The sequence below is a fragment of the Dromiciops gliroides genome, chromosome 1, assembly GCF_019393635.1.
Source record: "Dromiciops gliroides isolate mDroGli1 chromosome 1, mDroGli1.pri, whole genome shotgun sequence".
Taxonomy (NCBI): Eukaryota; Metazoa; Chordata; class Mammalia; order Microbiotheria; family Microbiotheriidae; genus Dromiciops; species Dromiciops gliroides.
Genome location: NC_057861.1, coordinates 10,447,835 through 10,473,328, shown reverse-complemented (window position 1 = coordinate 10,473,328; position 25,494 = coordinate 10,447,835). Strand labels below are relative to the sequence as shown.

The 25,494-nt window shown below is 50.8% G+C and overlaps 1 protein-coding gene across 6 annotated transcripts in view; it reads left to right on the top strand.

Annotated features, from left to right (window-relative positions):
* Positions 1-3,639: 3,639 nt before the first annotated feature.
* The window catches only part of EMID1 (EMI domain containing 1), a 69,995-nt gene continuing 48,140 nt past the window's right edge, over positions 3,640-25,494 (top strand). For 5 of the 6 annotated variants that reach the window (XM_043968092.1, XM_043968140.1, XM_043968101.1 and 2 more), the window contains exons 1-3: positions 4,080-4,413; positions 19,886-19,999; positions 23,529-23,632. In XM_043968092.1, coding sequence (XP_043824027.1) covers positions 4,238-4,413; positions 19,886-19,999; positions 23,529-23,632 — 394 coding nt within the window. In that variant the 5' untranslated portion in view covers positions 4,080-4,237. Of the gene's footprint in view, positions 3,669-4,079; positions 4,414-19,885; positions 20,000-23,528; positions 23,633-25,494 lie in introns of those variants that run through there. The other variant, XM_043968119.1, reaches the window with a different exon arrangement.

The window sequence follows — 25,494 nt, the reverse complement described above, 5'->3', positions numbered from 1 at the left end:
GCTTTTTCATGCTCGAAACAGGAAGAGGAGAAAGAAGAGGAGGAGGAAGATGATGATGACATCAACGATAATGATCCGAGTTTCTCTGCATCTTTAACTTGATTGTGAAAGGGTAAAGAGGTGGTGGCATTGCAGAAACCTACTTGTTCTGCCCTCTCCATGGATATGCTTGGCCTGGAGCAGAGAGAAGAGGAGGAAGGTGGGACCATCAGTGGCCCCTCTCTCCATCCCCTCTCTTTCCCTCCCCACCCCTCCCCTCCTCCTCCCTTCCTCCCCTCTACCTCCTCCCCCTCTTCCCCTGACCCCTCCCTTTCCTTCCTCCTCTGCTTCTGGTACTAATGAAGTTTGAGGTGTTTTCCATGATTTTGACGTCATCCCCTACCTAAATTGTAGTCCCAATTCAGCCATCTTTGTAGCCTGTTAATTAGTAAAACTAGAACAGCTTTCTGGCCCATCTGGTAATTGGGATTAAGTGACTTGCCCAGGGTCACACAGCTAGTAAGTATTAAGTGTCTGAGGCCGGATTTGAACTCAGGTCCTCCTGACTCCAGGGCCGGTGCCCTATCCACTGAGCCACCTAGCTGCCCCGGTGCAGGCCTTTTTGTTCCCAGATGATGGTGCACTCCATGCAGCCTCTGAAGCTAAGATGCAACAAAATATGGATCGATTCTCTGCTGCTTGGGCTAATCTTGGCCTAACCATCAACACCAAGAGAGCACAGGCGCTGCACCAGCCGGCACCGCACCATGCATACAGGGAACCATCAGTTTCAGCAAATGGAGTTTTGAATACTGTGGATAAGTTCACTTACCTTGGTAGTATGCTTTCCAGGGATGTACACATTGATAATGACAATGATGCATGCTTTGCCAGAGCTAGCTCAGTGTTTGGGAGGCTCTGAAGGAAAGTATGGGAGAGAAGAGGTATTACACTGACCACCAAACTGAAGGTCTACAGAGCTGTCATGCTGACCTCATTGTTGTATGCCTGTGAAACCTGGACAATCTACCGGCGCCGTGCCAGGAAACCGAATTGCTTCCATTTGAATTGTCTTAGGAAGAATCTGAAGATCACTTGGCAGAGCAAGGAACCAGATACTGAGGTCCTCTCTCTTGAGCTAAACTGCCAAACATTCAGACTCTACTTCAGAGGGTGCAACTCTTATGGGCTGGTCATCGTGTTCAAATGCCAAATGTACACTGCCTAAAAGACTATTTTATGGAGAACTCACACAAAGAAGGTGCTCACATAGTGGTCAGAAAAAGCAATATAAGGACACTCTCAAGGTCTCTCTGAAGAACTTTGGAATTGACTGCATGTCATGGAAGACCCTGGCACAGGACCGCCTAGCATGGTGTGTCCTCATCAGAGAAGGGGCTGTGCTCCACGAGCAAAGCAGAATTGCAGTAGCCCAAAAGAAACTGGAGATGTGCAAATTTAGAGAATCCACCCCAAATGGTCCCATGGATCGTTTGTGCTGGCCTGTGGTCAAGCTTGTATTGGTCTGATCAGCCACAGTGGGACACACTGTCACTTGGCTCTAACAAAGTGATGCCGTTTGGGTCGTCTTCAAGGACAGACAACAACCAACCAGCCAGCCTCAAAGTCCACCACTCTTACCATGAGCATCCTGAGCCCCTGCCACCATCCCAACCCCCTATTGGTCCAATCTGAGGTCACCTTCAGTTTTCACAATCCATCCATGTCCTTCATTCTAAGGTCCCCACCAGCTCTAACACTCTGCTCTGAGACCCCATGGCAGCGCTCGCTCTGCCTTTCTATGGAAAGGAGGTGTTTGTGGAATGCCATGCTATGAGCAATGTTGGGCTTCATCTGGGTCTGGCTCTGGGCTCGTTATGGTGAATACACATCAGTTGCCAGCTAAGTGTGGAATAGGTTAGAGATAGTGCCTCCTAGCTGTAACATTCTCTGCTCTAATTGGGGCCCTCCCAGGCCTGACATCCCCTGTTCTGAGGCCCCTCCCAGGCCTGACATCCCCTGTTCTGAGGCCCCTCCCAGGCCTGACATCCCCCGTTCTGAGGCCCCTCCCAGCCATGATGTTCCCTAGTCTAAGACCCCTTCAGCTGACGTGCTCTGTTCTAGGGATCCCTCCGCTCCTATGTTCTAACGTCTCTCCCAGACCTCACATTGGGATTTGATGAAGTAGCACAGAGAGAGCTAGGATTAGGGTGCCGCGAGAGGGGTGTGTTTGGAGACAGGCTGAGGATAAGATCCCAGAATCAATCAATCAACAAACATTTATTCAGTGCCTGCTGGGTCCAAGGATCTGGAGAGAAGGAGGAGTCAGCTGGGAGGGAAAACATATACATATGAGAAGATAAGGAGCCATACAAGGCGATATATGATGAGAAGCTGGATGAGTTTGGATGAGAGTATGCGTGCTTGCAAGTGCGCGCGTGTGTGTGTGTGTGTGTGTGTGTGTGTGTGTGTGTGTGTGTGTGCGCGAGAGCGCCACAAGTATACTCAGACTAAATATAGAAGGAGGTGGGATTGCAGCTGGGCCTTGCAGGCTGGGGAGGGTTGAAGAAGACAAACAGAAAAAAGGATAAGGGGAGTAGGGGAGTAGGATGGTGAGAGAGACAGTTAGCTCCCTCAACGGGGAAACCAAGAAGTCCTGGGGTTAGGCTCCCTTCTAGTAATCCCCTAACTCGGGAAGACCTGAGTTCAAATCCTGTCTCATATGCTTACTAACTCTGTGACTCTGGACAAGTCCGTCTCAGTTTCCCGATCTACAAAATGGGGATAATAATAGCACTTACCTCCCAGGGTTGTTGTGAGATTTGAATTAAATGTCATAAGAAAAGAGCTTTGCAAACTTGAATTCACTACAGAAATGCTATTTATTATTATTACTATATCTCCCCAAGGAAGACTTGGGGAGTAGCCAGGAATGTGCACGTGGGGAGTCAAACTACTCCCTCATGACCTTGTCTTTGGGGTTTGCAGGGTGGGGAAGATTCATTCTGCAAACAGGGATCCTGCCAGTATTGGGGGATGGGGAAGTGGGCAGTGTCTGCCAGTCAGATCTCCCTCCAGATGTGCCCTGGCCCTGGAGAACTTGGTCTGAAATAGCTCCTGGAGGGAGGCGGGTCCTCAGCCCTTCTTTCTTGAAGACCACTTGGGGAGGGGGATGTCAGAGGAGAACCGTGGGCACTTAGTCCTAGAACCTGAAAGGACCTCAGAAGTCATTAAATCCAACCCCCTCCTTTTACAAAAGAGGAAACTGAGGCCCAGAGAGAGCAAAGTATGGGAAAGGGCCCTGGATTTGGAATCAGAGGATGTAGGGAGCTGCAGAAGCACAGTGGAGAGAGCTGGGCTTGGAGTCGGGGACACATGGGTTCAAATCCTGCCTCTCACACTTCCTGGGTGTGTGGTCCTGGGTAAGGCACAGATCCCATAACTATATGCCTCGGTTTCCTTCTCTGTAAAATGAAGGGGTTAGGCTGGACGGCCCCTGTTGTCCCTTTCCAGCTCTACGTGGATGATCCTTTAACCCACTCGGGTTCCTCCCACGACGTCTGAGGTCCCTTCCAGCCCCAGCCCTGGGTTCCTATGACGTGGATTCAAGTCTCAGCTCTGCTGCTTGCTGAGCGACCTTCACACATCATGTCAACCTCTCGAGGCCTCAGTTTACTCCTTTGAAACAGGTCAGTGGTCAGAGAAGATGTTCATGCAGGTCCAGGTGCGGAGCCTATGAAAAGCTCCGAGGTCAGTCCCAGGCCTCGAGATGCCAAGCCCCCAAGAGCTCGCGGGGTAGAGCACTGGCTTCCTTTCCTCCCCAAGCCTCAATTTCTTCCCGGGTAGACTAGGATGGGGGGTGCCCTCACCGCTTCTCCTCTCTGCTCTCCCCGGGCAGCTAAGGCCCCGCCCCGGCTCTGGGCGCCGCGGGGGTCCCCCCAGCCTGGGCCAGCCCCCACCCCCAGGCCTGGGAGGCGGCCGCCCCTTGGAGCTCCCCTTCCGGGTTGGGGCGGCCCCGGCGGCGCTGGGGGGCGGGGGTGGGCCGTCCCCCTGGTCCGTCCCCTCCCCCCGGAGCTGCCCGCCCCCTCCGGGCTCCGGGGGGCTGGGAAGATGAAATCGGGCCACGTCCGGGGGAGAGGAAGGGGCTGAGGCTGCGAGCGAGGCAGGGAGCCAGGCAGGCGGCGGAGGGAGGCTGGGCAGAAGGGCAGCGGGCCCGCGGCGGCCAGAGGAGGGCTCGCTCCGGCATCCCGCGCCTTAGATGCCCCCCGCGCGGGCAGCGGCGGCGGCCGCGGGCACCATGAGGAGTGGGCGGCATCAGCCTGCCTCGGGAGCAGCCGCCCGGGGCTGGGCACTGCTCTGCCTCTGCGCCCTGCTCCCCGGGGGCCACGGCACCTCTTGGAACTTCGGGGGAGCCGCCCAGTTCTCCCGCCGCAGGTAAAGCCCGCCCCCACCCTTTCCTTCCCCGGAGGGGGAGCCCGGAGCCCCCACTTACCCCACTCACCCCATTCGCCCAGGGTCGGAGCCGGAGCGTGAGAACGGAAGGAGCCTGGGGCAGGGAGGGGAGGGGGCAGGGCAGACCCCCCCCCTTTTAAAAAGCCGGGCTCCTGAACAGTAGTGGGGTCTCAAAGTGGGGATTATCCCACCCCCCCCCAAAAAAAACCCTCGGTCACCAGACTGAGACTTGTGGCTGGATTAAGAGATTCCCCCGCCCTACTTGCTGCCCCTCTAGGGGAAAAGAAAAGACCTCCCCTCCCCCAGCTAAACGGGAGGAAACTGATGCTCCAGTAGTGATGGGGTTAAAGTGACCCTACTTGTCACCCAGACCCCATGGGTAACTGCGCTCCACCGCCACCACCCCAGAATCCCACTGTCCCTTGGGCGAATAGTAGGACTTGGAGAGAAGGGAATTGGGAGGGTGTCTTAGGGAGAAGGTGATAGACGCAGACAGATACCCTGTAGGGGCTCAGACAGGAGCTGGAGGAGGAAGACCCCGAAATGGGTCAGCTCCCCTGGAAGTGGAAAGGGAGAGGGGCTGGGGGGGGTCCCTGCCTCCAGGTTTCCAGCTACTCCCCCAATCGTGGGAAATGTCTGGTAGTGACCTCCCCACGAGGCCACCTCCCCTGGGTCCCATCAGCTCCCTCCTCCCCTTGCAAGACTTCTGGACCTTTCCTTAGTGCCCCCTCCCCCGGGGGCTTTGCTATTATTTTAAACCTCGGACAGAGGGATTTCTTCCCCAGAGAAATGGAAACAGGAGCAGAGGTCATAGGTCATTTGAGTTTAGCTGGGACCTTCAGATATTTAATCCAAGCCCCGCCACTTTCTTCAGTTGATGATACTGAGACTAGGACCAGGGACATGCCCAAGAGGCTGGATCCAAACCTAGTCTCCTGACTCCTCTTAGTTATAAGCCCCCTCTCCTCCCATCCAATCAGAATGGTGAGCCAAATGAGGAGTGTATGGGAGACCCCTTGTGCTTCCTGGGAAATGTGCCTTCACTGAATGACCAGAATCCTCCCCATCTCTGTTTTCTTTGCCTCCTTGGAAGGTGCCGGTAAGGTATTCTCAAGCCCTCGACCAGCCAGTATTTCTTAACTGCTCACCTGGGCTCCGGGCTCCATGCTTGACTTGACTAGGATTATAGATTTAGAAATAGAAGAGACAATTAGAGATCATTTAGTCCAACCCTCTCATTTTAGCCAGGGGGAAACTCCCTCCCAGAGACGTTGGCTGATTTGCCCAAGGTTCCATGAGACTTTGGTGACTGAACAAGGAAATGAACTTGGGTTGAATCCAGGGTACTTGCTATTGCACGGTATAGCCCCTCAATACACACCTGCACTTTTAAATATGTGTGAGGAGGGGTTAAAAAATGACTAACATGCACATGTGTGGAGGTGTTAAAGACATAACTGTAATAGTGGAAGGCACTATAATGGGGTGGGCTGCAGCTGGGTCACGAGGAATCCTTTGGACCTGAGTTCCCTCCACCATAAGGGCCTACAGTACAGAAACCTGGATGAACCAAAGAGTCAGTGTGGGTTAGGGAATAAAAATAATGAACAGAACAACATTTTTACATGGACAAGGGCAGTGTAGCACAGTAGCTAGAGATCAGAGTCTGAAAGACCTGGGTTCAAGTGACACAGGCTGAATTTGGGGCTCTTAACCTTGTGGCCCCACACAACCGCGTGAGGCTATGAGGTGTCAGTCTCCCTGGGTAGAGGGAGTTTGCTCATTGGGCTTTCCTTCCCACTACCAGTGAAATTATCCCTCCCCCCTCCCCCCCGAAAAAAAGGCCTGGTATATACAAATGGCTCTAATAAAATACTTATGGAATGAATGTACAGTCCTACCCCTGGTTGGATGGTCCCAGGCAAATCCCTTCCCATCTCTGGGCCTCAGTTTCCTTTTTTGTAAAAGGGTTGGACTCGGTGAGCTCTGAGTTTGCTTTCAATTCTAAATGACACTCCACGATCTCAGAAATCTTACGCCCTCGGAGCATGGGACTGACCCCGGGCTCTCAGACAAAGTGAGGCAGGATGGTACAGTAGAGAGAACACTGGCTGTCCAGTTATTGAACAAGGCCTCAGGTCCTGCCTTGGATAATTCCATATGAGCTTGGGCAAGACCCGCCACCTCCCTGAAACTCAGTTTCCTCATTTGTAAAATAAAGCGATTGGACTTGCTAGTCTTCGACGTCCTTCCAGGTCCAGTTCTGGGTCTTTAGCAATCAGGAAAAGCAAAGAGCGCCAAATATGCAGTAAGCAGAAACACTGAGTTAAAAAGTAATTCCCGGGCAGCTAGGTGGCACAGTGGATAGAGCACTGGCCCTGGAGTCAGGAGTACCTGAGTTCAAATCCTGCCTCAGACACTTAACACTTACTAGCTGTGTGACCTTGGGCAAATCACTTAACCCCAATTGCCTCACTAAAAAAAAAATAATAATTCCCACAGATCTAATTCGAGAGGCACAGAGGGTTTTTTTTGGAACTGGGTGTGCAGGAGAGACATCTAAGAATGCCGGATGATTCCTAGGAACTAGACTTTTCCCGTACTGACAGAACTAGGTTGGGAGGTGAGACCAGATAACCCCAAATTCAAAGCCCTCTCCCTCTGAGTCCTCAGGGGACCCAGGTGATTTTCAGCCTGTAAGGCCCTCTGGGAACTGGTGTCTTTCGTAGAATCTTTGTTGGCCAGGATCCCAACTTGAGTCCAGCCTGGGGGGCCCTAACCAGACCTCTGGCTTCTCACGGGATTCTAGCTTCAGAGCTGAAAGGGATCTTAGAAATTAATCCAGTCTGAGCTTCTCATTTTACAGATGAGGAAACTGAGACTTAGGTGACGGGGCCAGGATTTGAATCCAGGTCTTTCCGATGACAGAGCCAGGACTCTTTCTGTGGAGTCTGGCCTGATCTTGGAAGAGGCCTCTAGATGTCGTTTGAGCTCATCCAAGCTGGGACTACCTTGTCTGTCTTTTGGCCCAAACCCTGTGCTCCATTCCCCCGGGAGGGCTGATAGGAGAGGCCTGGGCTGTGCTTCCTGGCCCTGTGGCCTGGAAAGGGGGAAAAGTTACTCTCTCAGAGATCTCTGGCCCTGCTTCTTTATCTCCAGGGTTTCCATGCCTCTCACCTGCTCTCCCCTGTCAAGGGGCCCCTTACAGCCACCTAGACAATGAGGCTGACCCCTCCTCCCAGCTTTTTCATCCCCTAGTCAAAGAGCCGGGCCCTGGCTCTCCCACCCCCCACAGATTCTATTCTCTTCTTCTTTTCAAAGGACAGCCTTTCCCTTGCTAGCAGGCAGGGGCCCACTCCCCAAGATCTGTTAGAGATGAGGCCTTGGGGGGAGGAGGAATGAGTGGTCATGGGAAGGGGAAGGGCATGTATGACAGAGGCTCTGGGGTTGCTCTCCACCCCATGTGGCGGGAGGGGCACATAAGGCTTCTTCTTCTGGACAGGCTGGATAGATGATGCCGAGAACGCGTACAATGATCACGCTTCAGAAGTGGAAAGGGCATCAAGGTCACCTTTTTACAGAGGAGCAAACTGAGGCCAAGCAGAGGGAAATGGATTGGCCAAGGTCACACAGCAAGTGACCATGTCACCAGGTCAGAGCCGAGACTCAAATCCAGATGGTCAACTTAGGAATAAGCTCTGAAAGGGACCTTCCAGGCTGTTTAGTCTTTACAGATAGACTGAAGCCCACAGCCAGAAAATGACTCAAATAATTTCCAGTGGAGTCACAGGAGCTGGATTCAAATCCTGCATCTGACACTTACTGGTTTGTGACTCTGGGCAAATCACTCTCTGCCTCAGTTTCCTCAGTTCTAAAATGATTTTATGGCCCCTAAGGTCACCACTGGTCAATGGGGCTGTTTTTCAGGACTTTTAAAAAATTATATCCCATGGCCTCTTGGCTTCCAGAGTCCTTTTCTCACAGTAGCCTGGGAGTCAGGGAGTGGCAACATGATCGCCCCCATTTTACAGATGGGGAAGCCCAAGGCCAGTCATGAGATATAGTACTAGAAGGGACCCTAGAAGACAATGAGTCCAATCCCTTCGTTCCTGAGTTGGAGTCGCCTGCCCAGTGTAGAAACATCTGTGGGAAGCAGCACTGGGTGGTAATTAGCCATCCGGTGGCTATCTGGTTGCTATGTTCACTCTGGGAGAATGGTTTTCTGGAGGTCAAGCTGACTCATGACCCCACCGACTGGGCGCCAGGCAGTTCCAGCCTCCTAGACCCATTGCTTAACTACCCCTGGGTCTCACTCAGGCTCCTCCACTTTGGTCTTTGACAAAAGAAATGGACCCAGAGTCAGGACAGAGTTGAATTTACTTCTTGTTTCTGATGCTGACTTTGAGCAAGTGACTTAACTTCTCCTGCCCTCAGTTTTCTCCCCTGTAAAATGGGGTCATACCTCCCCACTGGGCTGTTATGAGACTAAAATAAAATAAATAAATAGATAATGAATGAACGAACAAGTAAAGTCAGCTATTTTATTTTACATGTGGGGAAACTGAAGTTCAGCGAAAAGGTGATTTGGCTAAGGTCACACAGCTAGTAAGTGGCAGGAGGAGGATTTGAACCCATGTCTTTTGAGTTCCAGCTCAGTGCTCTTTTCACTCTGGGGGCAATAATAGCACTTGTCTCCCAGGGCGGTTGTGAGGATCATGTGAAATAATAATTGGCAAATGGTTTAGCACTGTGCCTGGCATACAGTAAGTACCAAATAAATGTTAGCTATTCTTATTTTCTGTCCCCTTCGCTGCCTCTCAACCAGCTGGAGAAAAGCTTGAGTTTCAGTCATTTGCCATCAGAGGCAGGCACGTTCAGAGGAATGGCCCATCATCCCCTTCTTCCTTCCACCTCCAGCTGAACACCCGAAGCCCCTCGCCTTCTAAGTGGAAAGAGAAGAACGGGGTCCTTGCCTCCGCCTCCCCTGCAGCTTCCGTCCCCTCCCACGCCCAGCCCAGGGCCCCAAGGTTCTGCTGGTTGGCGAGATAAGAGGCATAAAAGCAGCTTTGTACAAGGGGAGGGGGAGGCCTGGGAGCAGCTCCAGCAGCCCCGAGGGGCCATGCCCCCTGCCCCAGGAATATGCTGGGAATGTGGGAACCCTAACAGTAGGGCTCGGCCCCCCGAGAGTACCGGGTCCCCTGTGGGCAGAATCAGAAAGAATGCCAGTGGGAGGTGAGAGCCCTAGAAGCCACTCCCTCCCTGCCCACCGACCCCTGCAGCCTCATTTGAGCTGCCCACTCATGCCTTCCCACACTGGCCTCTTTGGGACTTTAGACATTATCCTCTGCAGAAATGCTCCTGGGTATTTCTGAGAAGGAAACCCGAGAAGCCATGCCATCCCACCCCTGAAAAGTATCTACCATTCAGGAAGGGACAAGTGGGCATCGGTCCTCCCCTTGGACGCCTTCAGTGGGGAGAACCTAGCACCCCTCAAAGCTGCCAGGCCCCCTTTGGGGTGGCTCTCCTTGATAGGGAGCGTGTCCCTCGACTGCAACCCTAAACCTGCCTCTTTCCCACTTCTGCCCATGACTCCTGCTTCAACTTTCTGGGCCCAGCGAGTCCAAAGCAAAGCTCATCCTTCTTCCGAGTGACAAAGAATCGGAGAGAGTAATCTTGTCCCCTCAGCCCAAATCTTCTCTTCTCCAGGCTAACAGATCCTCTCCCAGATCCTTGGTGGGCACGTACTCAAGGCCCTCGGACATCCTGTGCTGGGGCGGGGAAAGAATTTGGGATTTGGAGTGAGGGAACATAGTTCAGATCTTATCTTTGTCATGTGCTAACCTGGTGGCTTCGAGCAAGTCATTCCCCTTCCCTGGCCTCAGTTTCCCCATATGTACAATGAGGGAGTTTGATGATTTGGCCTCTAAGGTCCCTTCTAGCTCTGGATCCATGAGAATGTGATTCCTCCAATGGCTTCCCTAAGATGGAGCTCCCCTTCCTGAGTGCAGTACACCAAGTGCAGCCTGCCCAGAGGAGTGGACCCCAGAAATATCCCCTGCCCAAGACACTTTCCCCAAGCACCCAAGAGCACGGTAGGGTTCTTGATTGTCATTTGGGAGTTTGTGGATCCACCCAGAAACCCTCCGAGGGAGGGCAGGGTGACTGGCCCCATCTGAGAAGGGACAAACACCAAAGGTAAGGTAGGGCAGGACAAGGATTTTAGGTCTCCTGATGTGGGGCATCTTCTTTCTTCCCTGGAGGCTTCTGGGAAGTGGGTAAAGCAGGTCTAGGGAGAGGTCTCCCTCTGCTACCTGAAAGGGGAGGTCACTCCTGCCCAGAACATTTTGCTAGCTGGGGCACCTGCGGTGGTAAGGACCTGTGGGACCAGCCTGTGACTCCACTCCTTAGCCGCTGGCCTGGGCTGGGCATTTTCTGAGGTTCCCTCTGATCCTGGCAACCTCTGACTCTGAGTTAGCCTAGAAAACAGAAAAAGGGGACCAGGACTTCCTGCCTCTTCCCAGCTGTGTGATCTTAAGCAAATTCCTCAACCTCTCTGGACCTGTTTCCTGCTCTGTAATATAAGGCTTTGGTTAGGTGACCAACGTCTAAATCTTCCTGTTCTCTGAGTGCTCGGCCAGTGGGCAGGGTGGGTCTGCCTCCCCAAGTCCCCCAACTTTGCGCTCGGCTTCTCCCGTCTCTCTCTCTCATAATGGGTTTTGGCCCCCAGCCCTGTTGGCTGCCTCCCTCTGCTCTTAGCTCATATCGATGTTCCAGATCTCAGCCCAGGGCCAGGCCTCTGTTGGGATCCCATTCCCAAGAGTCCCCGGAGAGACAGGTCTTCCCTTGCCAAAATCCCATGTGCCACTCATTCCAGGGGAGGCGGGTGGGAGACCTGCCAGGTGGCACGTGGATACCAGGCCAACTGGTCCTTCCAGTCTTATCATGCACCATCGTTAGTTAGCCTCTGGTATATGAGCGGGAACGGAGGCCCTGAGAAAGGGAGGGAGATTGGCTCTGCCACCTTAATCTGGCCCAATCCTGGTCCCCCTTTGCCTAGTTGCAAAGGAATCTTCCACCCGCCCCGCCCCTCCCCCCCCCTTCCAAGGGGGCCCTATGGCCTGGCCCATCCCCAAAGGCTCATTCATAGGGCAGCTTGGCTCAGCACGGCTTTCTGAGACACTACCTCACTTGGAGTGTCTGAGCCTCTCATTTTATGAATGAGGAAACCGAGGCTTAGGTGGAGTTCCCATCAAGGGAGGGATGGTCTATACCAAGGTGCTTAGATCTGGGTCACCTCTAATCCACTGAGATCAGAAGAGTAGGTGAAAGACCCAGCTGTCTGGGTGGGAAGCAGAAAGTGTTGGCAGATGCTATTCCTTGGGCAGGATGTGTGGGAACATCTGGGGCTGATGCGCTACCACCACAACATCGGCACATCTGTTCTTATCAGCCCAAGGCAGGGTTGGGTCGGCTTATCTCCTCCGATCCTCACATCAAGGGGGAGGGGGAGGTTTGGTGCTGATAACTCACCAGGAAGGGAGGGGCTTCATGTCCTGGGTCTAAAACCTCCTCCCTTTGTAACCTTGGGCAGATAATTTTCTTAACCTCTCTGGGACTCAGTTTCCTCCTCTGTAAAAATGAAGGGGTGGGGGGCGGCTAGGTGGTGCAGTGGATAGAGCACTGGCCCTGGAGTCAGGAGGACCTGAGTTCAAATTCGGCCTCAGACACATAACACTGACTAGCTGTGTGACCCTGGGCAAGTCACTTAACCCCAGTTGCCTCACTTAAAAAAATAAATAAATGAAGGGGTGGGAGAAGCTGGGCCTCTGAGGTTCCTTCCAGCCCTAAATCTATGAGCTTTTGAGCATCTGGTCCAGGGACTCGACCAGTTTTAGGTCAAGGACCCCTCTAGCAGTCTGCTGAACCCTGTGAAGCCCTTCTTCGAAAAAGCAAATTTGTGGACCCCCAGTTAAGAACCTCCAACCTAATAGAGCCTCCTCATCTTACAGATGAGATATACAGGGACACAAAAGATGTCTGGAGACTTAGCTGGAGTCACACAGGTAGAAAAGGACCAGAGCCTAGATTTGAACCCAGAATTCAACTCTACTGTCCCACACCTTACTGCCCTCTCTCCCTCCCTTCCTCCCAACAAGGGCTCCTCCAGCTGCATTGCTTCTGGTCCCCCTGCCCAGGTATTCCCAGAATAATATATGATATCCTCCTACATTGGAGAGGGGGCCTGCAGGGCCCAGAACTACCTAGTGCTAGAGACAGGCAGGGCCAGGATCCATTTCAGCTAGAGTATCTGAGGCTCAGGGAAGGCAGCCACTCCCCAGGCTCTCAACAGGCCGGGGGCTGAGGCCAGAAACAGGCACCCTGCCCCCGACGCTCTTTCAGCCCCTCCAGGCTGGCAGGGCCATTAGATGCCACCAGGCACCACCCTGGGGCCGTTGGTAGCCTATGCTCTACACCCAGGTTCTCTCTCGGGGTTTCCCTAAGTGCCCACTGTGTGCCTGTAAGGCATCATGTGGGGTCTGATAGGGTGGAAATTGCCCTGTCTCTGAAGCCACACCTCCCAGGACTTGGTTTCCTCCTATGTAAATTAGGGACGTTGGGCATGCTGACCCTCTGAGACCCAGGCCCCTCCTAGGACTAGATCTTGGATCCTCAGTGTAACTAGGATCTGTGCCCCAAAGAAGCTTCCGGTCTAGTTGGGGAGATAATACTGATGGCTGATTATTCACCTAACGACAGGCCCTGTCCTAGGTCCTGGGGATACAAAGTCAGAAATGAAGTATCACCTGCCTTCAGGAAGCTGACCATCTATAGGAGGAAAGACCGTGAACGCATAGGAGTAAATACAAATCTCTACCTAGGAATTTATAAAAAGTACAAAACGCAAATATTTACTAAGGAATGGGGCAGCCAGGGGGCGCCATGGTAGATAGAGCGCTGGGCCTGGAGTCAGGAAGACCTGAGTTCAAATCTGGCTGGACTCAAATGCTTCCCAGCTCTGTGACCCTAGGCAAGACCCTTTACCCTGTCTTCCTCAGTTTCCTCCTCTGTAAAATGAGCTGGAGAAGGAAATGGCAAATCACTCCAGTATCTGCCAAGAAAACCCCAAATGGGGTCATGAAACAGAGGGGCAAAAAAACAACTAAGTAATTTAGGGTTGGGCTGGGGAGGACCCCAACGCCTCACATTGAAGGTTTACAAACTGCTATTTACTGTGTGACTTTGGGCAAGTCCCTTACCCTCTTGGAGCCTCAGGTTCCTCCTTTGTGAAATGAGGGGAGTGTACTAGTTGACTTGGGCAGCTTGGCAACCCTGGGATTAGGATGATGATCCAGGAGTCAAGAAGTCCTGAGTTCAAATCCATCCCTTACTAGCCGTATGACCCTGGGCAAGTCACCATTTCTGCTTGCCTCTGTTTCCTCAACTCTAAAATGGTCATCATTAACAGCACCTGAACCTCCCAGGATTGTGGTAAGGATCCTTTCTTTGAGGTCACTATGATCCTTGTCTGCCCTCTCCGTTCCAACCATACCAGTGTCACCTGTAACTCATCATCTCCCACCTCCATGTCTTTGCTCTGGCTGCCCCCCAAGCCTGGAAGGCCATCCCTCCTCATGTCCAATTCTTCTAGTCCCTGGTTTCCTTCAGGACTTAACTCAAGTGAATGAATGAACGAATGAACGAATGAATGGAAGGAAAACTGTTAAGTATTTTTTATGTGCCAAGGATACAAATACAAAAACCAGACAGCCCTTAACTACATGAAGCCTATATTCTAGGCCCTTCTTGGTCCTCCAGCTGCCAGGGCCCTCCTTCCCCAACCCCCCTTGTGTGGATTGTACATATTTGTAAATGCTTATTATGTGCACATTGTTTTCCCTGATAGCGTGTAAGCTTCCTGAGGGCAGGTACTGGTCTGGGGAGGGGGTTTTGCCTTTGTATTCTCAGTGCCTACCTACCTAGCCTAGTACCTAGCACTTAGTAGGGACATAATGATTGATTACTTGATTCAGGAGAAGGGAACATTTGAATAGTTGAATTTCAGTGCCCTACAAGGATAGTAGTACAAAGATTATTATCTCGTTTTTGCAGGTGGAGAAACTGAGGCCAGTTGACCTCCATCCCCCAACGGGCAAATGTCAGAATAGAGGTTTGAACTAGATCCCTCTTGGCCCCTGTAAATAATCATGAACTGTCATGTTATCCTGGCTGGATAACATGGAATTCAGGGAATGTCAAAATGGGAGGCTCAAAACCTGAGTTCAAATCCCACCTCTGATACTTGCTGTCTGTGCAGGACCTAGAACGAATGATTTAAGCTCTTCAGTCCTTATCTGCAAAATGAAGGGGTTGGGCCAGATGACCTCTGAGGTCCTGTCAGCTCAGGATCTATGAGCCTCTGGGACTGCTTGGTTCCATCACCCACCCCCATCCCCATCCCCACCCAGACCCGGCTTTCAGTGTCTGCCTCCCAGCTGCTCTGGTCTCCAGGAGGGAGATGCATTGGAAATCTCTGGCCAGACGGGCTGGGCTGTGCTCTGGTCCCAAAGAGTAGATCTCAAATAAATCCTGGCTCACCAAAAAATAAACAAGGAAGCCGCAGGCTTGGGCGGCACAGTGGGTATGATTTTAATTACAGAAGAAAAGATGGGAGAAATGTTTTCTCCTCCCCTCTGGTAAAGAGAGAACATGCCACAGTGGAAATTCTGAATAGATGCACACACCCACTGAGCCAGCTGCTGGGGACCTAGGAAGAGTGTATGTGTGTGTGTGTGTGTGTGTGTGTGTGTGTGTGTGTGTGTGTGTGTGTGTCTTTGTCTGAGTGTTGTGTTCGCACACATGTACACTGTCATACCTGTGACTATGAGGTGTATACATGCACATGTGTGAGCTGCGTGTGTATGAATGAGTCTGGGGTGTACATGGGAGGGTATCCAGGGGGTTACCTGGGTGGCAGCATCCAAGAGAACAATGAGTCAGGAGACCTATGCCTATGAACTAGCTGTGTGACCTTGGGCAAGTACCTTCCTCTGACTGGAAGCCAGTTTTTCCCTCATCAGTAAAATAAGGAGGCTGGACCAGACCCATCTTTTTTTCTTTATTATTTAATTTTTTTATTCTGACCTTAAAACACTAAAAAACAAAGAACATATTTCCCTACACACACAGCAGAACACAAAAAGATAATTGTACATGAAACAGTATTTCAGGTTCACATTCCATTCACTCAGGGCTTTCAAAAGGCTCCTGCTCATTTGTGCCTTGTTCTAAGCTTCCTTTTGTTCCCTACTGTGGATTTCTAAGAATGGTTACATGGTGCGCGCTCTCTCTCTCTCTCTGTCTCTCCCTCTCTTCCTATCCCTCTCTCCCTCTCCCTTTCCCCCTTTCCTTCTCTGACTTTATCTGTCTCTGTCTCTCCCTCTTCCCCTCCTCCCCTCCACCTGTCTCTTTTGCTCTCATTGTCAACCTCCCCTTAACCCTTTCCATTAAAAACTGAGAGAAAGAAGGGGGTAAAACCCCTTGTAACTCATAAGGAATGCTTCATTCCACCTGCTGAGTCTATTGCCTCTCTATCTGAACATGTTTCATCATAGGTCCTCAAGGTTGATCATCCCATTGGTTAGAGTCCTTAAGTCTTTAAAAGCTGTTTTTCTTTACAATTTTGTTGTCCTTGTATAAATTGCCTTCCTGGTTCTGCCTCTTCCACTCTGCATCAGTTCATACCACCCAGGATTCTCTGCAATCATCTTTCACCATGTCTTATGGTACAAGCATATTCCATTGCATTCCTATACCACAATTTGCTCAGCCATTCCCCAGTGGATGGACACTTCATTAGATTCTAGTTCATTGCTTTTCCCTTTTGCCCCCCTTAATCCCTGCCTCAGAACCAGGAAGTTTATGTTACTTATGGATATTCCCTCTGTAGTATTAGTCTCCCCCTTAACCTTCCCCATCTCTGCTTCTTTGTTGAGTTTGTTGTATGTCTGCACCCAACTATTTGTGTGTGCATGTGTGTCTATTTCAGACAAGAGTGAGGTTCCTCTCATGCCCACTCCCCCCACTCCTTCCCCTATGCTTGTATATTCTTCTCAAATACTCCAATTATGAAAAATAGCAAATTCCACTCTTTCTTCCTTTCTACACAAGAGTATTCCTTTTCTTTTTCTTTTTTTCTTTTTTTTTGGTGAGGCAATTGGGGGTTAAGTGGCTTACCCAGTGTCACACAGCTAGTAAGTGTCAAGTGTCTGAGTCCAGATTTGAACTTAGGTCCTCCTGACTCCAGGGCCAGTGCTCTATCCACTGCACCACCTAGGAGAATATTCCTTTTAACCTCCCTTCTCATTCTCCTCTTAAAACCTCCAAACAGGACCAATTTACCCCCAGTTCCTCTGTTTTCTTATTTAACTTATTTTTGAAGATCCCAAAGTTCTGAAGGGACACATTTCTTTTTTCTCTACCAGATTTATTAGACTTGTTAGCACTGCAATATCATACAACCCTTTCCAATTACTCAAATACATTTTCCTTTCTAGATTTCTTTTAACTCCGATATGTTCTTTTCAACGTTTCTGTGTATCTCTGGTCTTTTCACTGCTTTAATGTCTTCTTTTCCATTAAAGATCCCTTTTCTCTCTATAAGACTATACTCAGCTTTACAGGGTAAGTTAATCTTGATTGTGAGCCTCCATCTTTTGCCTTCTGAAATACTGCATTCCAAGATCTCCTTTCTTTTTAAGTATAAGCTGCCAGCTCTTGTGTGATCCTGTCTGTGGGTCCTTGGTATTTGAATTACTTCTTTCTGGATCCTTGCAGCAGTTTTTCCTTTGATGTGGGAGCTCTGGATTTTGATTCACATTCTTGTGACTTTTTCTTTAGGGGATTTTTCATGAGGTGATTGATGGACTCTTTGTGTTGTTCAGTGGTTCTAAATAGATTTGGGTAGTTTTCATTTAGGATTTCTTGAAATAGAGTTTCCAGGACTTCTTTTAAAATTAGGTTTTTAGGGAGTCTGATGATCCTTCAATTATCTCTCCTGGACTTTGTTTTTAGGGTCAGTTGTATTTGATATCTTACATTTTCTTCTATTTTTTTCAATCTTTTGATTTCACTCTAATATTTCTGGTTGTTTCACTTATTTCTGTTTGGTCTAGTCTAGTTTTCATTTACTTGGGTAGTGTTTACAACTCTCTCTTCTGAACTATTTGTTCTCCTTCCAATTCTTTTCTTCATAATTTTTATTTCCCTTTTTAAAAATTCCTTGCTCATTTCTTCTAGGTATTTGTTTTCCTTATGGAATACTCTTTTATTTTTTCCCTTTGAGTCTCTGCTTGTAGTTGTTAATGGAGTTGTTCACTTTTTCTTTGGGGGGGGAGTGTCTCTTTGTTGTTGTTCAGTTGTTTTTCAGTCATGTCCAACTCTTTGTGATCCTATTTGGGATTTTCTTGCCAGAGATACTGTAGTACTTTGCCATTTCCTTCTCCAGCTCATTTTACAGATGAAAAAACTGAAGCAAACAGGGTTAAGTGGTTTGCCCAGGGTCATACAGCTAGTAAGTGTGTGAGGCTGGATCTGAATTCACAAGATGAGTTTTCCTGACTTCAGGCCTAGCGCTCTATCTGTGCTATCTAGCTACCCTAGGGGAATCTCTAGCTCTTCAAAAAAATCTTGATTCTGGTCAGTGTTTTCTTTGGCTTACTCATCTCTCCAGCTTCAGTTCCTAAAAGGGGTTTTGTAAGAAGGTGCCAGGCTCTGCCCTCCACTGTGCTTTTGGGTGGAGTGATGGGCCCTGCTTGGTCCTTCCCTGGGTCTCCAGCTTTGCTTTGACCTTCATTTCCAGGAGTTAGGCCCCCTTGGATCTTGGGGGTCAGGTCTGGGTCATCAGGTTTTTGCTGGCGTCCTAAGACAGAATGCTCAGGACCCTGGCTCCCCTGGGTCTGAATTGAAAGGGTGTGAGAGTCGGGGCAGCTAGGTGGCGCAGTGGATAGAGCACTGGCCCTGGATTCAGGAGGACCTGAGTTCAAATCCGACCTCAGACACTTGACACTTACTAGCCATGTGACTCTGGGCAAGTCACTTAACCCCAATTTCCTCACTCAAAAAAAAAAGGGGTCTGCCCTTAGGGAAGGTTCCAAGGTCCCCATCCCACACCTACCCTGGGGTTTTCTAAGGTGGCCTTTAGCTCTTACGGTCTCTGAAAACAAAGCCTTGAAGGCTCCGAGTGTCTCTGACCCAGCAGCTTGTTCACCTGGCCTGACTTGGCTGGCTTCAGTGGTGCCCCCCCCTTCCTAGTGCCTTTGGGCTTCTGGAGAACTTTGTGGACAGTTTGGGGTGGAACATGCCATTGGCTTCACCTTCTCTTTGGATTTCTTCATCATCATTTGGTCTTACACAAATTTCAGGATTTTGCAGGAGTCACTCATGGCCAGAAATCCACATCGAGTGTTAAGGTTCTCAGCTCTGACATTCTCTATTCTAAGGCCCTTCCCAGCTCTGACATTCCCTATTCTAAATGAATCCCTCCCAGCTCTACCATCCCCTGTTCTAAGGCCCCTCCCAGCTCTGCCATCCCTTGTTCTGTGGTTCTAGAATCTCTGACTTCCCCTGGCCTCGCCCCCAGGTCCATCCCATTAGGGTGGGCAGTAGCTCACATCCCCAGCCTCTTTGTCACAGTAATATCCCCTCACACTTTTTTATATTCTTTGCAAAGACTTTTCAAGTCTCTTTCCTGCTACTGAATCCTCATAAGAATCCTGCGAGAGAAGGGCGTCCTCCTTCCTCTGTCACTGATAAGGCCCAGACCAGGGCAATGACTTGCCCCAAGGCCACCTGGACAGTCAGTGGGTGCAGCTGGACCCAGGCTCTGCCCCTGCCCTGCAGTGGTCAGTGTGACCCTCTCCATCCTCCACCCCACTACTTCTCCAGGCCGGGGCAGGATGGGGGCCCGACTGAGCGTCTGTCCTGGTCAGCTTTATCAGGACATTCCTAGCGCTCAGTGAACCTCAACCTTCTCTCTGAGTCAGGGGGCCCGGCCCTGTAGCCCTGTTCACAGGAGGAGGAAGGAAAGATGAGAATGAGCCTCCTGCTCCCCAGGCCCGGCCCATCTGGCTTTAGTGAGGGCCAGGACCTTCCTCTGGCAAGTGGACAGGAGAGAGACGGCCGCTGACTGGGGAACGTGGGCCTCTGCACGTCCAGGGCCTTCTGGGGGTTAGCGTCCTCTCTGGGAGATTCTACTTCTGCCCCCAAGGGACTGTGGGACTCTGACAGTCACAAACTCATGGGAGACAGTGGGAAGGGGGTGGGTATTTCCATGCCATCACCACAAGGGCACAGAGGGGACGAAGGCACCAGGGGTGGACAGGAGGGTCCCTGTGACCAGGGCTGGGCTGGGGGCAGGGAACAGGACCTGATGCTTCTGACATGGTCTATTTTTCAGGAACTGGTGCTCGTACATCGTGACGCGGACTGTCTCCTGCCACGTCCAGAATGGCACCTACCTGCAAAGGGTCCTGCAGAGCTGCCGCTGGCCCATGAGCTGCCCTGGCAACAGGTGAGAAAAGCCTCTTTCCTGGACCTCGGACCCCGAGGGGTCTCTGTCCCACAGCTCAACCCAACTGGGCAAACATTAATAATCTCCTGCTGTGTGCATGTTGGGCTCACCTGGCAGGGGGACAAAGGCTAGTGGGAACAGAGCCACTGACCCCCTCCTCCCCTATTAGATTGGGTACCCCCCTCCTCGCAATCACCCAGGCCCATGGCCTAGTTGTCATCCTCATGCCTCTCTATTGCTCACTCCCCCCACTGCTTAGCCAAGTGGGGCTCAAGGCCTGTCCATTCTACCTACAGAAATGCTCTCCCAGACACCCCCTCCTCTCCTCGGACCCTGCCCCCATCCTGGTGCAGACCCTCGTCCCCTCACACCTGGACCACTGCAGCAGCTGCTGGTGCATTTGGTGCCCCAAGTCTCTCCCCACTCCAGCCTATCTATCCTCCGCTCAACTGGCAAACTGATCTTCCTCAAACTCAGACCTGACCATGTCACAATAAACTCCCCCTCTCTCAATAAACTCCTGTGGCTCCCTATTACCTTAGGATCAAATATGCAATCCTCACTTTGGCTTTTAAAGCCCTTCACATTCCAGCCCCCTCCTCCCTTCCAGTCTTTTTATGCCCAACTTTTGAATAATCCAGTGACACTGCCTCCTTCCCCCACTGCTATTCTTCACACATCTCCCAAGGCTGAACGTCTCTCCCTGCTCATCTATATCTCATTCATAGTAGGTACATTCTTTCATTCATTTCTAGGAGGTGCATTCACTCAGTCATTGAAGAAACATTCATTTATCTATCAGGAAATAGTTTCAGCTAGTCAGTCAGTCAGTCAGAACATTCATTGTCAATCAACATTTGATCAACCCTTGCTATTCCCCAAACACCATTCTGGTCACTGGGAGGGAGATGGATGATCCCTGTCCTCACACTTCCAATCTCTTGGGTGAGGTGACGCACACCCGAAAAGAGCTTTATACATGGTAGGCACTTAGTACCAGTTTAGTGATTAAGTGATTGTTAAAAGTTCAATAACAAATGGAGGGGGGCAGCTAGGTGGTGCAGTGGATAAAGCACTGGCCCTGGATTCAGGAGGATTTGAGTTCAAATCCGACCTCAGACACTTGACACTTACTAGCTGTGTGACCCTGGGCAAGTCACTCAACCCTCATTGTCCCACCAAAAAACAAAACAAAACAAAAAATCAAATGGAGGAAGTAAATCTGCAGAGTGTAAGCGCGTTAAGGTCAGGGACCATCTTGATTTTCTATCTTCAGTGCCTAGCATGTAGCAAGCAGGAAATAAATGTTTGTTCAGTGCAGTGGTGTTACTACTACTACTACTACTATTTTTATTGGCCTTTCAAGGTTTACCAATTGAGTCATATAAATTCTTTTACTGGATTTCAGTTTTCCAGTGAGTGGCACAGACAGGGGGAGCCATGGAAATTCAGAGGAAGCAGGTCCAGTGTGGTAGTCAGAGAGGGCTTCCTGGAGGAAGCAGGACTGTGTGATGAACCTTAAAGAGGCAGATGGCTAGGCAAGGGGAGGAAGTGGAAGGCAAAACTTTGGGGGGAGGGTGGGTGGGCACCTGGTCTGTTCGGGGATGGCCAGTGCGGAAGTCTGGTTTCAGAATGAAGGGTCTCACATGAGGAAGCCAGGTGTATGTGAGCGTGGAGTCGGGTTTGGTCCAACCCCCACGCCAGATGAGTGGCTCTCCCTCTGCTCATCTTCCTCAGGCTCGCTTCCCCCTCTGCCTTCTCTGGGCTGGACGTGGGCACAGACGATCTGCTCCTTTCCCCCACCCCCCACTTGAGGCCAAGGTCGTGGGCAATTTTTATATTTGTAACCTCAGCATCTGGCCCAGGATCTTGACCAAAGGAGGCCCTGAGCAAATACATGTTTGTCAGACTGAAGTGAAGCCAGATTGTGGCAAGCCATGAATGCCCTCCGGGTAACACGTGAAACGGAAGCTCGACTTGCCCGGCATCCAGATGGGTCAGTCTGGGTGTCAGGACAGATAGAGGCAAACAACTGTGGCCCTGGAAGCCATTTCCCCTTCCCCCCAATTTCTCTCCTTTCTCTTTTTCTCTCATCTTTCTCTCTTCTTTTCTTTCTCTCTCTCTCCCTTTTCTCCTCATCTCTCTTTTCTCCCTCTTATCCCTCATCTCTCCCATCTTTTTTATCTCTCTCCCTTCTCTTTCTCTCTCCCATCTGTCTCTTCTATCTCTTCCATCTTTTTCATCTCTCTGTCCCTTTTCCTCTCCCTCTCTGTTTCTCCGATTCTGTCTCTCAGTCTCTGTCTTTTATAATGAGCGCAGAGCCCCCCCCCCCACACACACACACACACTGGGCCAAGGAGAATAAAGTGCCATTCACATTCGCTTATTAAGTGCTAGAGATAGCCAAATAGGTGAGATCTGGTCCCTACCCCATAGGAGTCTGCAGTCTGATGGGCAGATAATGCCTCTGGCACATGCTCCGGACCAGGTAAGGGATCCAGGCTTGGAAGGAGCTCTGGACTCTGAGCTAGATGAGACCTGGGTTCTACTCCCCTCTCTACTACAAGTCACTTACCCTTTGAGCCTCAGTATTTTGGTCTAGAAGATGGGAATAACAATCCCCTAAGAGCTCTTCTTTCAGAATTGTCAGAATGCAAATTCATTAGTGCCCGTAAATTGCCTTAGAAATCTTAGACCTCTGTGGACAGCTAGGTGGTGCAGTGGATAAAGTACTGGCCCTGGATTCAGGAGGACCTGAGTTCAAATCCGACCTCAGACACTTGACACTTACCAGCTGTGTGACTCTGCGCAAGTCACTTAACCCTCATTGCCCCACAAAAAAAAAGAAAGAAAGAAAGAAAGAAAGAAAGAAAGAAAGAAAGAAAGAAAGAAATCTTAGACCTCAGTGAATATCTGCTGCTATAACAACAGCAACAACAATCATAGTAGCAGACAGCATTGATACAATACTCTCAGGTTTGCAACAAGATCCAAAGGGAGCTAGCCTAGCAAAAATCCTGAAAGGAAAGCACTGCCGGGATTGTTACCCTCATTTTACATAGGAGGAAACTGAGGCCCAGAGAGGTTCATGGGATTGTAGATTTCGAGCCAGAAGTCCACCTTCCTGATTTTACAAATGAGGAAACTGAGGCCCATAAAGGTTAAATGACTTCCCAATCAATGGCCAGTAAGTGTCTAAGGTAGGAGGATTTGCATCCAGATCTTCCTGGGTTAAAATTCTAAACTCAATGTTCTGTCCACTGAGCCACTCTGCTTCTCCTGAGGATGACACTGAATGTGGGGGTGAGGATCCAAGTAAGAGGAGGGCAGGAGCCAGCTGGGATTGGGGATTCATTCATTCAGGGGCCATTTATTAAGCGTTTACCAAGAGGCAGGCAGTTCCTAGGCCTTGGCCCAGAAGCAAACAGTACAGGGCAGTGGTCGCTGGCCAGAGAGGTGGCCGCTGGTCCAGGGAAACCCCTGAGGCCTTCAGACCTAAGCTGTGTTGGGTTCCATTACTGTGTTGCAGCTACAGAACGGTGGTGAGACCAACATACAAGGTGGTGTATAAGACAGTGACGTCTTTGGAGTGGAAGTGCTGTCCAGGTCACTCGGGGACCAACTGTGAAGAAGGTAGGACCCCCAGCTGTCTCCCTCTATGTGTTACCCCTCCCCTAATTCCCTTGCCCTGCTCTGCTCCAGAACCCTCAGCTGAAGGCAGAAATGGGTTGGGTGGGTGCTAGGCTGCTGACTGAGGAGGTAGCAAGATCCAAGGGAAGGGAAGGGAAGAGATGAGAAGAGAAAAGGAGGAGAAGGGAGGAAAGGGAAGAGAAGAAGAGAAAAGAGAAGAGGAGGACATGGGATGGAAAGAGAGAGGAAGAGAGGGGAAGGGAGGGATGAGAAGAGATGGGGAGGAAGGAAAGGGAGGAAAGAGATGAAAAGGGAAAGGGAGGGAAAGAACAGGGAAAGGAAGGGAAGAAGCATTTCTTTTTGGGGGGTGGGGGGCAATGAGGGTTAAGTGACTTGCCCATGGTCACACAGCTAGTAAGTGTCAAGTGTCTGAGGCCGGATTTGAATTCAGGTCCTCCTGAATCCAGGGCCAGTGCTTTATTCACTGCGCCACATAGCAGCCCCCAGAACAAGCATTTCTTAAATGAGATAACATATGTAAAGCTGTCATTGTAGTGCCTGACACCTAGTAGATGTTTAATAAATGCTTGTTTCCTCCCCTGGGGAGCAGGCCAATGTGGGAGGGATCCAGACCTAGAATCTCTAGCTTGCTGGACAGCTCACTGGTTCTGAAATCAGACGCCTCAGGTTCCCATGTCAGCCCTGCTACTAATGTGACCTTGGGAAAGTCACTTCTCACTGGGCTTTGGTGTCCTCTCCTGTAAAAGCAAGAGATTGGATCAGCCTCCCAGGTGTTATGGGGGGAAATGGGGTACGGGTTTGGGGTTATGGTTCTTAGGGATTCCTCTTTAAGCACACAAAAGCAGTTAGAATAAGATGGTAGTTTATTTATGGGCAAGGGAAGGGAAGGGGTGGGAGAGGGAAACATGAAAGAAATCCTTGAACTTCTTATGGGGAGATAGGTATGGAACAAAGCACGTGGCTCTGAGGTACCAATCTCCTCGAGCAGGAGGCTGGTAGATACTTTTATAAGGGACTGATGGGAGAGTGACCATCTGCCTGTGGAAAGTTCCTTTAGCGAGGGAGGACCATCCCCCACTGGTGGTGGCTAGAGGAGTTGGGTGAGGGGTGGCTGCCGATCTCTCAAGCCATCTCTCTCTTCAGCACACAAAGGCCACAGCCACACCCAAACTTATCTCCCCAGGGGTAAGGGGGATCAGAATGAAGGGTGGAGGTCCCGAAGCTAGCTCAGTCCAATCTGGTTCCGCTTATCTCTCTGGTTTAGTTTCTCAAGGAGAAGATTCCTTGATGTGCCCCAGAGAACTTCTGGGGTACTCCGGGCCCCATGACATTTTGGTGGGAGAGGAAGAAAGGGGGATGGGGAAGAAATGGGGTGAGGGCCCCTGAGGAGAGATGAGGTTCAGAGAAGGGTATAGAGAATTATGCAGATGAGCCCCAAGCCCTTACCAGCCCTAGCCTCTACAAGGACCAGCCCTGGCTCTGCACAGAAGGCCAAGGAGGGCAGGACCCCTTATTCTCAAACGTCCCTCTTCTCTCCCTGGCCACTCCCCATAAGGTACAGGAAGAGACCTTGGGGAGGAAGAGGAAGATGACAGAGAGGTTGTGGAGATGGGCTCACCTCCCATTAGGTCCCCACATCCCATGAGCCAGCATGCCTGGATGTCTCCGGGGTAGGCTGGGAGGCCAGCACCGGATTGGTGTCAGTGGCTGGGGCTGAGGCAGGTAGGAGGGATTGGCAGTGAGCAAAGTGGGGAGAAGTAGCTGAGGGAGGGAGATGGGGAGGGGCTGGGAGTTAGGAGAAGAGGGGAAGGGAAAATCCAGGGAGACTTAAAGGGCCGGCTCCC